The sequence below is a fragment of the Trichoplusia ni genome, chromosome 24 (genome assembly GCF_003590095.1).
Source record: "Trichoplusia ni isolate ovarian cell line Hi5 chromosome 24, tn1, whole genome shotgun sequence".
Classification (NCBI taxonomy): Eukaryota; Metazoa; Arthropoda; class Insecta; order Lepidoptera; family Noctuidae; genus Trichoplusia; species Trichoplusia ni.
Window position 1 is genome coordinate 4,606,587 of NC_039501.1, and position 17,710 is coordinate 4,624,296.

Genomic DNA, 17,710 nt, shown 5'->3' on the forward strand with positions numbered 1-17,710 from the left:
ATCCCCGGTCGGGTCAATGTAAAAATTCTCATTTCTACATTGTTTCGGGTCTGGGTGTTTGTGGTACCTTCGTTGTATCTGAATTCCATAACACAAGTGCTTTAGCAAATTACTTTGGGTTCAGAACAATGTATGTGATGTTGTCCGCATTTATTTATTGTGAAAAAACCTAGAATCCAAAAAAAGTATATTGGATTCTGAAGTCGCTGTCCCGTAGTTTGCTACCGTGTTGAATCAAATTAGATCCGCGTTATGTGATCCTCTATTGTTTTTCGTGTCTCGGTACCTTTGTGCAAATGACTTGAGAGTTTGTGAAACACTCAAGACACAAAGTTGAGTTAGTTAATGCGAGAGTAGTTTAAAAAAAGAAAATTGATTTCCATATATTTGAGCAATTGTAAGAATGATACATAGGTGCAAAGGCAGTAGGTACCATATACTATAATATATAATAGCACAATCAAAACAGTCTTTTAAAATAAACCTACACATTTCACCCAAACGGTCCCGCCAAAAAAACCTAATCAAAAACCAAAAATTCAACATCTACCAGTACCTTCAACACAAGGCGATACACCGAACATAAAAACTAAAAAGAACGAAAATATAATTTCCATAAGACATCCCTACATCAAAGAGGAACAAGTTTTGACAGGGTAAAAACTACAGCCAACTCAGAAGTTTACCGCACAAGTAATTGTTAGGGTGCCACCAAGAAGGAAGCGATAGCGTTTTGTAGAGGGATTCGACCGAATCTTATACATAATATAAATTTGATTTGTCCGCAGTATATAACACTTATTTTTTCTTTTTATCATATCACTTGCTGTATCATATTACTAGCCCGCAACTTCGTTCACGTGGTTAGAATTTTCCCCTTTTTTCCACATTTTCCATTGTATCTACGCTCCTATTAGTCGCAGCGTGATGTTATATACCCTTTAGCCTTCCTTGATAAATGGTCTATTGAACACAAAAATGATTTTTCAATTCGAACCAGTAGTTCCTGAAATTAGCTCGTTCAAACAAACAAACAAACTCTTCAGCTTTATATATTAGTATAGATAGTACAGATTAAAAACTAAAGGAAGATTAAAAGTACTTAAGAAGATGTAATGTATGTTAGTGGGCATTAGTAAGATCACTTGCTGGTACAAAGCGAGCTGGTAAGTGACGTCACACAACATTTTAAATCACTGTATCCTCTTTTTTTTTGTTTTTAAGATAAAAGTAAAATATTTCTTGGAAATCTGTAGCACGCACTAAACAGTTTTTTTTTGTCAAATACATAAGTTGAGTCTTTTTGGGGATGAGGAGAAAATATTGCTTTATGTTCATGAATCTCTAAATATCATTGAAAAGCTTTTGTACCTGGAACTGATCAAACTAGCAGTTGCACGGATAGTCAAGTGGTCCACCTCAAACCCAACGAGCGAGACGTATCGCGGGTTTGATCCCTGAAAAAATAAACATTTTTGTCAATGTACAAATTAAGCTTCTGTGAGACCCAGTGACACAAGGAACAAACTAATAAGTGCGGAACCGTCAAAAATAATAATAATTACGGACTCATAATGAAGAGCTTGGAATCCAATCATCTCCTTCACCCAAAAAAAAACACTACATCAACAGCTACAAACAAGTAAGTACACAACATCCCCCAACACGACCGCTAACCCCAATCTCAAATCACTCGCTTGTCCCAATTCGAATCCATAAATAAAACTACACTTATCAGCACATGACAACCAATATTCTTAGCTGTCAAATTTCTGCACAGGTACGAATTTCGTATAAACTTTGATATTCGCGTCAATCTACGCACTCGCTCCGCTGCACCCAAGCTAGCTTCCCAAACTATTAACAGCTCCCAAGCGGATTTCAACTTTAACCTTAGAAATATAGAGGTCAGTTTCGTTTTTGTCTTCAGGCTCCAGTGTATCATTGATGCTTTTATTTTTTCGTTCGGTATCTTGAGACGGATCACAGGTTTTTATGTATGTGTGGAAAGTTTATCAAGCATGTTGGATTGTTAAGCTTATTCGAGAGGAAAATGGGTCTTCCTTCTTCTCAGGGTAAAGGGATTTTCTGCGGGCGTTGTCGGATTTATTGTCTCTCTTGTAAGTTGTTTTGCGATCGACTGCTCACGGAGTTAGTTCTTTCTTTGTAATGATTCTGTTTTTATGTATCATCGCGATTTATACTTCCTGAGAGATTAGGTTTAGGTGAGGAGGCAATAGTTTGTTTATTTCGGAAAGCAAACATGGTTGAACTATTTTGATGCCTGCCATATGCGTAACTAATGCTATTACTTTTTACTAACTGTAGTATTTTCTATCTGTCCATCACCACCTGTGTCTGCTTAAGAAGCGTGATATGGAGAATCTGGAACCTGGAATGATGAAATTTTCACAAATATGCAATCTATTTTTGTTGCAGCTGTAATAAAAAAGACTGAGCAAATAATACTTAAGCCTGCTAATGCACAAATATTTTGTAAAAGAAAACGCCGACTTCAGAATTTTACTTTGTTATTTTATTTGTATAAACTCTGTATCGTGTGGACCCTAGGTTTTCCAATGAGACGTAAACCCAAAATGAGACAAAAACCTAATCACGAATAGACAATTATTTTTGTTTATAGTTTCATTTTTTTTACCTACATCTAAAAATCCTTTAGTTAATGGCCCCCTGTATATAAGCTGCACTGCTAGCAGTCAGTATGTGTGCGGCTAACACAGGAAAAAGTTTCCTTTGAAAAACCGATACAACTTGTATGGCTGGACTTCCATTCCGCATTTATTTTTTGTTCCTAAACTGATGGTGGTTTTTACTCTCATATCTTTGAAGACGTAATTAAGTCTTTATCTATTTTGTGTTCATGATAATAATAATAACTGTCTAGCAAACAGCCAGCACAGGACTCTCCTTGTGTAACCATCCCGGTTGAAGAATTTATCACCCCGCTAGCTGACTACGGGTTTTTATTTCAGATTCCAATATTTGGAAGCCTAGTTTCTTAACGGCATTTTCCTTCACCGTTTGTCAGTAGTGTCTTAAAATAATTAATATGACCTTACAACCTGGAAGAAATCACGTTGGTGCTTTGTTTTAAATTGACATCGAACCTGCACCTGGTACAAACAAATCCATACACATAACCGCAAAGTGCTCATATGTATTTGAGATAAAACCATGAAAAGTTAACTAAACTAATTTGAGTTACAAAGATGATGAATACAATGATTTCCTGGGAGTTCAACTTAGAGTGGGCTCTTATGACGTCACTGTACAATTTAAACAAGGTAGGGTGATAAAAAACAGGAGAACTTATGATAGACTAGCAGTTGCTGGCTTCTCAAAGAAAAATGATCTCACAGGAACATGTAATCAAAAAAAAAAGCTGTGTTGTTTGACGACCTCCGTGGTCGAGTGGCGTACGCACCGGTTTCAAGGTGTCGCTAGCTCTGAGGTCCCGGGTTCGATCCCCGGTCGGGTCAATGTAAAAATTCTTATTTCTACATTTACTCGGGTCTGGGTGTTTGTGGTAACTTCGTTGTATCTGAATTGCATAAAACAAGTGCTCTAGCAACTTATTTTGGGTTCAGATCAATGTATGTGATGTTGTCCGCATTTATTAAAAATCGATATAGGTTATAAACTATGTGGATACATATGTACATACAAAAAACAAAGTCATATACTTATACTAAACTAGCTGTTGCCCGCGACTTCGTCTGCGTGGTTAGAAGATATAAGTTATGACTTTTTCTTCGCTCCTATTGGTCGCACCGTGATGATATATGACCTAAAACCTCCCACGATTAATGGTATATTCAACACAAAAATATTTTTTCAATTTGAACCAGTAGTTCCTGAGATTAGCGCGTTCAAACAAACAAACAAACACTTAAACAAACAATTAGTATATACATAGTACATACATAGTATATACATAGTAATTAGTATTATATAGTACAATTAGTATATAGATGCCAACGATATCTTCGCTACGTTTCATCGATTTTTAATTTCTCGCGCGGAGATTTTAATTTTACGATAACTCATTACCTATTAACTTTTTTGGCGTAGTGTAAAAGGCAATTTTGTTCTATATTACATGCATAATATATCTAACTTATTTATTTGGATAAGGATTAATACTGTATTGTTAAAAAGAGGTTCGTAAATAACCCATAATTTTACTGTATTAAGAAAACACATAAAAATGGTTATTGTGGGTTATCCTTGGAAGATAGACATATACCTATATCTATTAAAGAGGTATAAACCCGCCATACATTGTTTTGTTGTAACTCAAAAGGTTTTGGCAGCGTTCTCGATGAAAGCTCTCGAATGGCTTAATTTTTTCCGACATGTTTAACTAATATTGTTGTAATATCGTCAGTTTACACAAAACCTAAACTTATTATACACTAAAACCTTCCTCAAGAATTGCTCTATCTATTGTTGAAAACCGCATCAAAATTCGTTGCGTAGTTTTAAAGATTTAAGCGTTCATAGGGACATACAACATGACACATGACAGAAAAAGCGACTTTGTTTTATACTATGTAGTGACGATACCTTTTTGAGGACTGTTGCATCAATAACTCAAAATGCCCATAAAATACTTTTTACCTTTATCAATTGCAAACTATCCCAAGTTTAATTTACCAAACTACCTTTATCTATACGAAATCCAATCTTTGCAACCAATAATCCAGCTTAGTCAAACAAAAAACTCTACTTGAATTCAAAAACAATTTCAAAAAATGTATCTTCTTTCTAAAAATAGAAAGTCGCCATCAGAAAACAATACATATTTTAGAAAACCAATCTCAAAGTACGAAAAGAAATCGGTTAAGTGCGAGTCGGACTGGCAAACGTAGGGTTTCGTACTAGATATCAAAACGGCAAGAAAATCATGTTTGTTGTTTAGACACTAAATATCTATACTAATATATAAAGCTGAAGAGTTTGTTTGTTTGTTGGTTTGAACGCGCTAATCTCAGGAACTACTGGTCCAAATTTAAAAATTCTTCTTGTGTTGAATAGACCATTCATCGAGGAAGGCTTTAGGCTATAAACCATTACGCTGCGACTAATAGGAGCGAAGATACAATGGAAAATTTGAAAAAAAAAGGGCATGTATAAATCATAACTTATATCTTCTACCCACGGGGACGAAGTCGCGGGCAACAGCTAGTTAATAATATTGTTCTGTACCTTTAGGATGAACCGTGATATCTAGAAACTTAATGTCTGGTAGCAAACCTGATTGGTTAAGGCCACCACGCCAAACGCACTGGGCGCGTCGTGTCGCGGGTTTGATCCCCGCGTAGCACAAGCAATTGTGTGATCCACAAATGCTTGTTTTGAGTCTGGGCGTCTTTAGCACGTGATTTGTATTATGTTTGTGAAACCCCCCGCGACACAAGGATTATTCCTAAATGCGGAGGTCGTATTAAAAAAAAAACAATAAGCATAAACCCGCATACATTCGCGGTTCCAAAGATATAGCCTGGTTGCAGACATACAAACAGCAGAGGCTTAGTCATAGACCGAATTAACTCTTTAGTTACGGAACCCCAAAAAATAATAACCTCAGCTTTAGATTGTTCAAAGTCAAAAGTCCGATTAGACTGCATATGAAAGTCGGGATTTAAACATTACGTGACTACTTTCGCTCCAGACTCCTCTTGCAATTTCGTTTAATTAAAATGTTCTGTTTCTGTGTCTGCTATTCGCTTTTATTCTAGTTTGAACGTGTTGCATTTAACTTTTATGTAAATAGGAAAGGAATTTGAATAAAGGACTTATGGTGGTCCGATTTAAATTGGAGTGAAGTAAGTTGAGATGGTTTTTTGGTCTCATGTATGGATTTGTATGTTTGAGGTCGTAGGTGCGTTTTCAACGCAGGCAAAAGTACTATCATTAAATTCTTAATTATTGCAAGAGACCACTGACAAATTGTGAAGGAAAACATCGTGAGGAAACCTAAATTCTATGTGATAATGCTAATGTTTTTTAACATTGTTTCAGATTTCTGATAAAATAAGGTTCTGCTGCCATTGAGCGACATACTATAATAAAGATAGCTCATAATATATATTCTGCATTCCAAAAACGTTAACAATTTTGATATAAAGATGATATCTTTATATATCAGCATCTTATTATCTCTCTTGGGCTCATCAGACTTCGAGATCATGTTGCAGGCAGTGTTTTAATTCGGGCGTTTTGGGATTTTACCCAAATTGGAAAATGGTAAAAAAAAATATTATTAACGGGCTATGATTCATGCACCGTGTTAGATAGATAGTTGTAATTTAAATAATATATTTTTGTTGCCGCTATAGCAATAAAAATATAACAAACTAGAAATAAAAAAATCATGTGAAGCACCGATTGATATGGTCTGACAACCAGTCTAACTATCGTGTTGCCCAAGTAGCTGGGTTAAGGAGGTCAGATAGGCAGTCGCTCCTTGTAAAACACTGGCACTTAGCCGAAACCGGTTAGACTGGTAGCCGACCCCAACATTGATGGGAAAAGGCTAGGATGATGAGGATGTATTAATTAAAATTATTTGTCAATTTCTACAAATATTTACTCTATAATCACACCATAAACATAATTTTAATTAATGTTAACTCCCTGCGAATTTATAATTACATAACCATTTAATTTAACCACGTAGTTAAATTCGGACCAATTTTGAACTACTGAAATTGAATCCTAATCAATTTAAAATATACAACGAGTGTCAAATTATACCACAATTTTATTTATTATTGTCTGAAAAACGTATATTAGTTAAACTTTCCTGAAACTGTATCTGAAAATTGACTGTTGTGGTTTTTTCAATGCTAATTTTATTCTGAAATAGGAGTTAGGATTAATTAGTTTTGCGTTTGACCAAGGTAATTAATAATTTTAAGTAAACATAGAATAAAATCATGCTCTTTGAATTCTTGTATATGCATTTACCTATCCTAATATCTCAACGCGAAAGTTTGGATATACCGGATTTAGACGAAACTTGGTACACAAATAGTTTATAACCAGTATTAATAAATGTTCTGTTCCCCGGGGATCATTTTCTATTTGTGGGTCATGCCAGCGGGTAGCAGCTAGTATGAAATGAATAAAAATTGGTAAAATGTTTTATATTGTTAACATACACATATATAAATTAAAATAAAAAATAAATAAACGATATTTGTTGTTAGACTCTCAAAAAATTAATAAAGACTAATGTAACACACACCAAATACATAAATAAAATTTGATATAAAAAATACAGAAATAAAATATCACAACTTTAAACCAACAAACATTATTTAGAAATCCTGATTTGATGTTTTACCCGCCACATAGCGCTCGGGGCTGTAATGATAATGAATATTTGCTATAACAACCTACAACATCGGAATATGATATCAATGTTTAATATACTTTAAGGTAAAATAAGTTATTTTTTAATATCGACGCGTATCACTGCCTCAGGGTAAGTATAATGTCGAAATATTCTCGCGTTGGACTCGCGACATGGCTGGACACGCCAGTTCAAGATTGATTCTCATATTGAGTCCTAACACACTCTAATACAGTATGTATGAAATACCCTGTCTGATCTTTGAAGGACATAATATAAGGAGTTTACCAGACGTGCTAAAAATATTGAAAAAATTCAAGGTTATTAAATACTTTAATCAAGTAATTTATAACTTTGTGTCATTGAGCCCTCTTTAACTTAAATAATAATGTACAATAATTATAAATAAATACCGATTAATTTATTTACCTTAATAAAACATGCTTCTACTTGTCATAACGCTTTCGATTATGAATAGATCCCCGAACTTATATAGTAGATAGTATAATATACTATACTATATTTTTTACTAGAAATAGCATGCATGTCAAAATAACGTTTGCCCATTCTGCTAGTGCATGTATAACTTTACGGCGAATTCTACAATACTATATTTTTTACTTGAGGACCTAGATAGTTACCTGGTTAGGTTGGTAATTATTCATCACTGACAAATCAGGCCGTTAGCTAGTTACCAAAATATGTATAATTTGCAAAGACTAAAATAATTGTTGAACGCAAAATCCGAGACTTTAAGACCTTCGGCAAATAACGACAAGAATGATAATCTAATTTTTTGGGAAATATATTTTTACATCAAAATAATAAGGTTTCACAGGAGTCGCCTGTCTGTTTTCGGATTATCCTTAGTCATTAATTTTGTTCCTAATTTAATCGAGATTTGATTGGGAGCGTTTGATTGCAACTGAATGTTATAATTAGCTAAGCTTAAGTCTTTAATGGTGGCAGGTTTCTGGAATACTACCTTCATGTTCTATAGTAATATTATTTAAATTGTGAAAGCATGACAGCGCTATATCTTGTAGATACTGTCGTCTCTTTTCCGCAACGGCATTGATATTACTTCAAAACGTTCTGGTACGCCCTCTGGTGTTAAAACTCCTTTTTTATTATCAATGTGACCTTTCCAATATTGGATTTCGTTAGTGTATTTTTTAATTATGATGAGCTTCTGCTTATTTTAAGCGAGAAAACATTAAGGTCGTCTCTTATGTATTGAAGTTATGGGTACTTTAATACGTCTGTAGGTAATAGGTACCTTCTTCGTAAAACATTTTTAATGCTAATTCTTAATAATAAACAAGAGATATACATAATTATTCATTTGATAATTAGTAATAATCGCATAGAGTCTTTAATCATGAGCTAGTCGAAGCTAGTCGGACTACCTGACAAATACGCGTTAAAACATTGTTATTAAATATATAATTATGAATACACCTCCCAAAAGTTATTATTTAATAAGACACAGATAGCAATTCAGCAATAATAATTTGCTGAATCGAATCTAACGTCGTTTTTTTTGCTTAAATCTTTGTGACAAAATATAATCGCAAAATTACAATCAGTCTTTTTCTCTATGAAAGTAACGCTACGAAACTATGGGTCAAAAACCCTTCTAAAAGTGTAAAATAAGAAACAAAATGGGTCACAACGATATTTCAAAACACCCGTCAAAGTTTCAATAAGTCAAATAGCAAAAGAAACGAAAAATGAACAAGTTATGGCAGTTTCTCGAGTTTTTCAATTGAAATAAGCTGAGAATATAAACTTTAAAAGAGCTACGAATAGAATTTAATATTTTCTCTATAAAGAAGATTTTAGTACAGTATACGTAATAATGTGAGTTTAAATTCATCTGTGGATATATTAAGATGTTATTTTGTATTCGCACATGCTAATCTTACAAGAAGTTGGTTGTAACGGGAAATAATATTAGAATAAATGTTTAAATATTGTTCACTCTATTAATATACATTCGGAAGTACCTGAGTGTTGCGTGTATGCGTGTCGTTTGATACCCCTTGACGCCGAAACGGCTGAACCGATTTCGATGAAATTTGTGGGGTGGCTGATACTTTGGATTAATACCAGATAGATTTATTATAGTAATTTAGATACATAGAAATGTGGATGCTGTGAGCTTTACTCATCGGTATATGAGAGAACAAAGAGTGCACCTGTATTTGCACTCCCACTTATACACAACTCAACGCAGCTAACTGGAGTCTTGCCGCAAAAGCTGCCGTGGCCAGAGTTGTTGAAGACACATTATAGCCATTCTGATTCATACTCTATCATAGCCCAACTTTGTCCTTCATTTTAATTTTTAATTTCGGTCTAAACCCTTATTTTATATCTACACGTTTTGCTACCTGCCTGTCCTATCAAGATCGGGACAGTTACTTTGAAGATCAGCTGGAACGACATTATGTCTGACTAAAATAAGTTTACAAACATCCCAAACTCACCGTATCATATCCGATTCGATCCACATCAAACGCTTAACGAACCTTTATTTAAAACTCTTTAATTACAATCAGAGATTTGACACCAACAAAACGACATAAAGTATTAAATTCATTAAAGCACAGACATAATCATTTAATTCGTAAAAGATATGCAATGGGAACCAAAAATATAAATTTAATCCTTACATAAATAACGAAACGTCTTTCCGGTTGCCACTTAAAATTAAATTCCGAATAATTTACTCGAAAGATATGAGCAAAGAGATCACAAATCGAAGACCGCATCTGTCAATTACTGTGCCCGTTTTAAAAAAAAAAGTGAAACTAAAATGGCGGCCGCCGTCCCGCCAAAACAAAATGGAGGAGTGTGGTAGCGTTCGGACGTCAATAAGCTGCGGAGTTTTTTTATTATTTTTCGGGCCCTATTCATGTTTCGCGTCGTATAAACTGCGAAACTTTGGAGCTTCAACTAATAAGTGCTGGGTTTTCGCTTTAAATTGAAATATGTTTGGGTGTGATAAGAAGACTGTTAAACTATATTATTAGACACAAGATGTGGTAGACTTTTGTTGGTAGTAGTATTTTAGTAAGTATATCCATTTTTCAATTATTATTTTTTTGCGAGAGTTAGGTGCTACTTGCCCGCGTCGACGTTCACCTGCATTTTATTTTAAAACACTTACCTATTTGTATTTAAAACTGATGGGAAACGACTTCTACAAGATTTAATTTTATCGTGGATTGACGAAACTTCAGAAAACAATTTTATCCAGCCAGGAAATCCAGCCAAGTTCACGAATAAAAAAATAACAATTATATGCCATTAAAAAAAACAGCACTTATATTTAACTAAAGATTCCACAAAACAATCTCTAAAATAAATTCCTAAAGCAGAACATCTCATTATAATTAGAAAAGGTTCTACCGTAAGTACACGAAAGTTTCAGATAGAACCAATGTACTCCAAACTTGTACGTATAACTCAATGAGAACGTGTCTTTGAATTAAGATCCTCTCAACTTTGTCTGCAGTGTGTAATATTATACTATGTAAGGATTTGATGGTAGAAGTTACGTGGTAGAAAATGGTAGGAATAGTTTAAGCTTTTGGTACTTTTAGTTCATTTATAAAAGACAGGTTTTAGTATTAAGTAGCTAGGATAAAATAATAGTTTTTTTTTATAGGAATACTGATATTACTACTTTTTTGAGCGATCGAGCAAATATTGAATTAATTCAGTGGAATAAATAAACATACACATGAAAAACGATTTTAGGGCTCTATAAGGGTAAAGTAAGGGTCCGTTCCCAAAGTGTCAGAGGAACCTATTCCCAAGGCATCACTGTCTGACTGTCTGTCCGATGATAAGTAACCTAAAAAATATTGTAGAATATATTGGTGAAATAATTAATTAATTAATAGATTTAAATAATCTAAATACCCACCTTTTTAAATTGCATTGTCATCGAGTTAGAAGCTACCCTGAAAATTCCAGCATGCTAGCTAATCGGGAAGTGCATTAAAATCGAGTTACACAAATCTAACCGGAGCGACAAACAAACAAACAAACGAGAAAAGTGAACCTATTCATTGCAAACACAAAATCAAATTATTCCTCTTTTTAATATTAGTATAAATTTCCTATTAACACTTGGAATATTGTATTACAATTTCTAAAATTTTGCATGCAAATAGGACAATCGGCCATTTGTAGCCATTAAAAGTATAAAACTTTTTGTAACTTTTATGCAAATGGCACTTTTTTAGTTGCTTTGTAAAATATGAGAGCGGCGAATTTATGAAAATAAAGTTAATTCGACATGTGAGCGTTTTTTATTTTTAGTTGTTTTTTTTTCATTTATTTTTCGTTTTCTTGTTAATATGGATGGTTTTACGTAAAATGTGGTTGGTTTTAGGATCACATAATATACCCATTTCTTGTGATTATTTGTTGATGGAGTTTTGCTTTTGTCCTACTAATATTATAAACATGATAGTTTGTATGTATGGATGTATGGATATTTGTTCCTCTTTCTTGAAAAACCCTTTAACAGATTAAGATGAAACTTAGTACACGGATAGTTTATAACCAGGATTAACACATAGGATCTCTTATCCCGTTTTTAGTTTCCATGGGATCATTTTTGAATTTTAGCGGGTGGCCCCGTAGATAAAGCTAGTTTTATATAAATAAAAATATACAATTACATAATCAGTTACACATAGACTCACCACGATATAATAAAATCGATCACAGTAATATTTAACTCAACTACAAAATGAAAATGAAGTACAGTTTCCAACATAATTATTGCCTTCCAAGATGTAACACAGCCATGAAACTTAGTCTAGCTTGTCAGGTAACTTAACCTTTCATCACTATAGTAATACAATACAGTACGTAAAGGCAGTCTTGAGCCCGATCAAATTGACTTCTGATGGGTTTTCCAACGAAACATGACTTGTAAAGAGTTTTTATATCAAAATATTGTTGCAACTTGTATTGTATAATACATACAATACAAGTTGTTAATGTGTCTGTTGATGTGCCTAAATAAATAAATACATTTTTCATAATCTTCTTGCTATGTTTCGTCATTATAAGTATCGATATCTTTTACTGGGGTTGTTTGTAGCTATCAGCTAAATCTAAAGCTGGGACATGCTTATTTCAGTGGTTATAAATTTACTTGTTTTTTGACTTAAAGTCGTTGTTTTTAGTCTTAGACTTTGTCAAAGATAATAAGTACTTTTTTTATTATTTTAAGATACCATTTACAAAGGGTGAAAACCATGATTAAAAATATTGCACTCTGTTATCACCAACCCTTAGTAATCTAGCGTGGCGATCAATACTCAAACCTTCCCTACACTTGAAGAGGCGATACAGCAATGGATCATATTCAAGCTGATATAGCAATTAACTACCGCCCAAAATTCACCGAATCAGGTAAACCAGCACCAACAGTAGCCTAGCCCAAACAATAATCAACACTCATGATGGATACACATATCGACAAGTGACTTATAAATCAATACTGGTTGACAGATAATAGTCTCGCATCGTAATTGTGTGGACACAAATCAACAGTGAAATGTATGGGAAGTGATTGGATTGACATTAATGGATGACGGTCTAACTGGTAGTAATGAGAATTATTTAGTAATGAAGTGGGGTTTCGTTTGTAGTTTGTTGCACGCAGAAATTCATGATTGTATTGAAAGTGTGTACATGTGAAAGCTCAAGTCTTTAAGCTAGCTGTTGGCTGAATGAATCCTGTAGAACATGGGTTAGGATAGGCACACAACAATAGAATATAGTAAAATAAAAAAATCGATTTCGTTCGAGGAGCTTGTTGTAAATTGTCAAACTAGACTTTGTTTTACAAAGTGTGATACCTAAAATATTTTGTTGAAATTTTTAGGTTGTCAAACCTATTGTGTAATTCATTTTCATCGTGAATTGTTTCTTTTTTCAATTTCGCTCGAGAGAATGTGCAACTATTTTTTTGCGAACTTTGTTGTTTAAGGGAGTTTTTCATGTAGTTTGATAAAAAAAATAAGTCATGGTGTACCATGGGATTACATAACTTCATTGCTCTTAATGTCCACTAACCAAAAATTGCTTTGAATTTTACTAAAAGATTTTATGTAAAATAGAATAATTTTAAATTGACATTGCCCTAAAAGTTTTCTCATCATAGAAATAGGCCGCAATTTATAAAATATTTATGCTTACGTTTTCGTTATTAATACCTTGGGACTACATCCACTTTCAAAGTTGTGATTTGAATTAATTACTATAGTTAATTATTGTATAATAATTAAGTTAAAATTGAAAAAATAGTTTGAAAAATAGTTTTAAAGGACTTAAAAAACCTTCGTAATTTAAAACCATTTAATTGTAAGTGGTTACATTGGACTAAGACAAACACCTAGTAGAACTCCACTTTTTTTAAACCAAACCCGATGAATATTATCATTACTGACAGTTAACAACGTGTAATTTATGTATAAGTGATTTAAAAAGATAAAGTGCGAAACAATAATTGGAATTCAGTAAATCAATGTCTTAACAATATTATTATGAAAGCACTGATATATGCAATGGAAGGCCTCTGACAAGTCAAAAATGCCACCCCATACATTGTGCAAATCTTCGAAGAAATCGGTGATAAAGATCTTGTAAGCTAAATACCAGTTTCGGTTGCCGACTGCATACAAACCTGGGAACTTGTGTTATGTCAACATTTTGGAGGAAAATCAGCTTAAATAACTTAAGATTTTGAGCGTTAAGAAACTGGTAGAAAGTGTAGTTTAAAAAAAATCGAAGGTCAAATAAAATTCATTGGTTTATAAAATATTTTGTGGCATATCCCTGAGACTGATATAATTGTCAGGAGGTTTTTTGAGGCTAAATTTAATAATATATTTTTCTCTTTTAGGAATCGTAAAATTCTAAAACGAGCGATCTTACAAGTAAAAAAAAATGATGTAAAAATAAATAATATTTCTCAAGTACTGTCGTCACAAAGTTACCTACTAACTCTCTCAAATTCAAACTCACAAACAATTCACAAGCCTTAAAATATTCTAGAAGCTTCATATTAATATTTCGAAAAATCCATTCAGTTATGTGGTAATACATCAACTCATCCGCTCCGATACCGGTATGCAAACACAACCCACTGAATTGCCGAACATCGTCCATAAATCTCGCATTATTACTAAAGTGCACATTTTAAATCTTTTTTTTGCAACTGGCAACTTTATAACTCAATTTTCGTGTTATTTGCGTAAATTTTTAAGGTCGGGAGGACTTTATTCTTCTTTTCTGGTTCAGTTTTATCGGTTTTTAGTTGTTTTTTTTTATATTATGGCCTCGTTTATAGTACTTGGGAATAATGACTTTATTTTGAAGTTTTTAATTGGGTTGATTTATGAACAGAGCTGAATAACACTCATTGATTGTTTTGCTATTATATTAGTAACCTAATGACTTTCTCAGCTGTCTGCATTAACTTCGTAAGTTTGTTATAGTCCTCCTAGCTGACCCAGCAATTTTTTTCTAGGATAAAGAAAAAAAAAAAGTATTAGGGGTGGATCAACGTTAGCACGTAGGGAGTCCACTTCTCAGACCTATACAAAAAAAATGACAATCGGTCTAGCCTTATCGCATATAATGAAATCAAAATGATATTAACACGAAATAATGTAAAACGATAAAAGTACTGGTTCAGTAACTTTATGTGTCTTATTTTAATGTGACAGATTAGAAATGGTTCCTCTGGCCTGTAAAAAAAACATGTCCAAACTCAGACCTCACATTCAAAACCAAAATTATCCATGATGTAGATAATCCAATCGCATAAAGTAGGGGATCATCAAGAAAAAAGATATTTCATGAAAAAAAGTTACGATCAGCAAAAATGTAAGAAATGATTTGTGACATACCGCAAAAACTATAATAATCTGGAACTAGCCGACGGAGCAGATAAAGTTTTTGTTGTTCCTAGATTTTGTTATGGACTTACGTAACACTTGGGTACTGAGGAGATAGGCAAAGATGATCGTTTTCATTCCTGATCATATAAACCAGTTCTAGTTTGAAATGTCTCGGGATGACTGTCCAAAAATCCGAGCACAAAAAAAATGAAAATATCGCTTGTTGCTAGAAATTTTACATTATTGGTTATGCCCTAGATCCCACACTAGGACCCCTGTGTTGTAGGTAAACTGTAAAATTAATTCTATAAATTCATTGAAATGAAACGACTTTTACGGATTTTATCGCGGTTTAATTTTTGGTTTTAGTTCCCGACGTTTCGACACCTTTGCAGGTATCATGGTCACGGGCAGACTGAGATGGTGTTCGTCTTGACAGAAGATGTTGCTCGTCCTACCTTCATATTTTTAATTAATTATTTATGGTCCGACCTACGCAGTATGAGCTCACTGTGTCGTGATGTCTTGCAGCGCTGCTCTTGGGTTTAGCCTTGAATTTTTTTATTACAATGTTGTGTTCGTTTCATTTCAATGTCTAACATTCGCGTAAACCTAAGAAACCACTCTATAAATTCAACTTAAACTAGAATAATCTCTAAGGTCTACATTTCTCCTATGGTACTATTATCAGTAGCCCACGTTCTTCTAGGCAAAGATCTCCCTTTCCTCTTTCCGTTTTCCTCTTTCTAAGGCAAGAGTTCTATGCTCTTATGAAGTTATAGTGAATACCAATAACTAACTAGAATAACAGCTGAATCCTTGCAGGCAAAACTGAAATACATTATGTGTGAATTAATGTTTATGAGATTCAGACGATCAGACGGACAGACAGCGGTACCTCAGAAATAGGGTTCCGTTTTTACCATTACAATACAGAACCCTAAAAAAGAAGTTCCAGAGAAAATAATTTCTTGCTAACTGAAAGCATAAAATTATAACCGACAATTTAAAATACTATAATTATGTCAGTTACTTGTTACACAACCTGCTTACGTAATATTAGGCCGCCATCTTGCAACAAACGTCAACGTTCCCGCCAACCGTAATTTTAATTTAGATTTCATTGTCTATGGACTGAAGCTAGAAATGAGGTCGGTTTCTTGTTTAATATTATATTTTTTAATTGCCCAGACTTTACGGTCGACCTGATTGCGATTTCATTATTCTTGTAATGGGCATGGACTTAAAAAGGCATTTTTATATTTATGATTGCTTTGAATATTAAATTTAAATGATGACTGTGATGGTTCAATTGGCAAAGCAATAAATCCTGTTACTGGATCAATTACGAAACGTTTTAAAATTTTATTGTTTTTTACAATAGCGGTGTAAGATTTTTTTGCAACTGGTATGCTTAAACGATTTACGTTGAAGTTAATGAATGTATATCAAGATTTTCGTGTCAAAATATTAGTTAGTGAAACTTTTTAAGTTTATATAGAAGTCTGAGAATTGGTTACAATCTATTTTTCTTAACCCTAAGAGATAAGGATTGTTTATCTGTAACATTTTTCATCTGTTGCGGAGCTAAACGCATTACAGCCGCAAGATACCACCGAGTCGCCGACGAATTCTGCTGCTAGTGCCACACCAAAGAAGCCTAAAACCATGAGCAGGCCCAAGCGCGCTGCTGCCAATAAGAAGTAGTATCATTCGTTACAGTGCTGTGTCCGGGTAATACAATTTTTTCTTTCTTCAATTCTTCACTACTCATGTCTGCCTACCCACTATGTTTCCTTTTGTAGTTTTGTCCATGTTACCCATTCCGTTATAAGCTTCTGTTCTTTTTATATGTAATACTTTCTAATTTTATTAAACAAGTGGGTATAAGTTTTCATTGCTGTGACGAATATGACATTGACAATGGACCAGCTGTCACTATGTCACGGATGCGTCAAAGACAATAAATGGGACTGGTATTCTCGTCATGTTTGTTATTGCCTGTTACTGTCAGAGTGCTATTTTCGAATATCCTACCGTTTTGCCCGGACCACCACTATTAGTGTTAAATTATACTATTGTAATCTTTAAACATATCTTTCTTGAACAACCGGCGGGTGGATTTTGGCTGTCCCCTTTTAATATATTTTTATTTATTTATAACTTAACACAACATACTTATTTATTTTATCACATTATACACTCTTTATGCCTTCTTCGTGTGATGATAGTAGCGAACCAGATGTCTACTATTCAGCTAGTAACAGTGACGACAGCTTCACAAGTCTACCCTCTCTAGCTGATACACTAACTGCGCATTTTTCTGATGTTCCTGGGAATTTTAATGTAGTTCACATAAACGCACAGAGCATTCCGGCTCATTTTCCTGATA

At 33.7% G+C, this 17,710-nt stretch overlaps 1 protein-coding gene across 1 annotated transcript in view; it reads left to right on the top strand.

Annotated features, from left to right (window-relative positions):
- Window positions 1–17,025, top strand: part of LOC113505066 — an 83,806-nt gene extending 66,781 nt beyond the window's left edge. The window contains exon 3 of the mRNA XM_026887572.1: window positions 16,921–17,025. Coding sequence (XP_026743373.1) covers window positions 16,921–17,025 — 105 coding nt within the window. The remainder of the gene's footprint in view (window positions 1–16,920) is intronic.
- The last annotated feature ends 685 nt before the right edge of the window (window positions 17,026–17,710 follow it).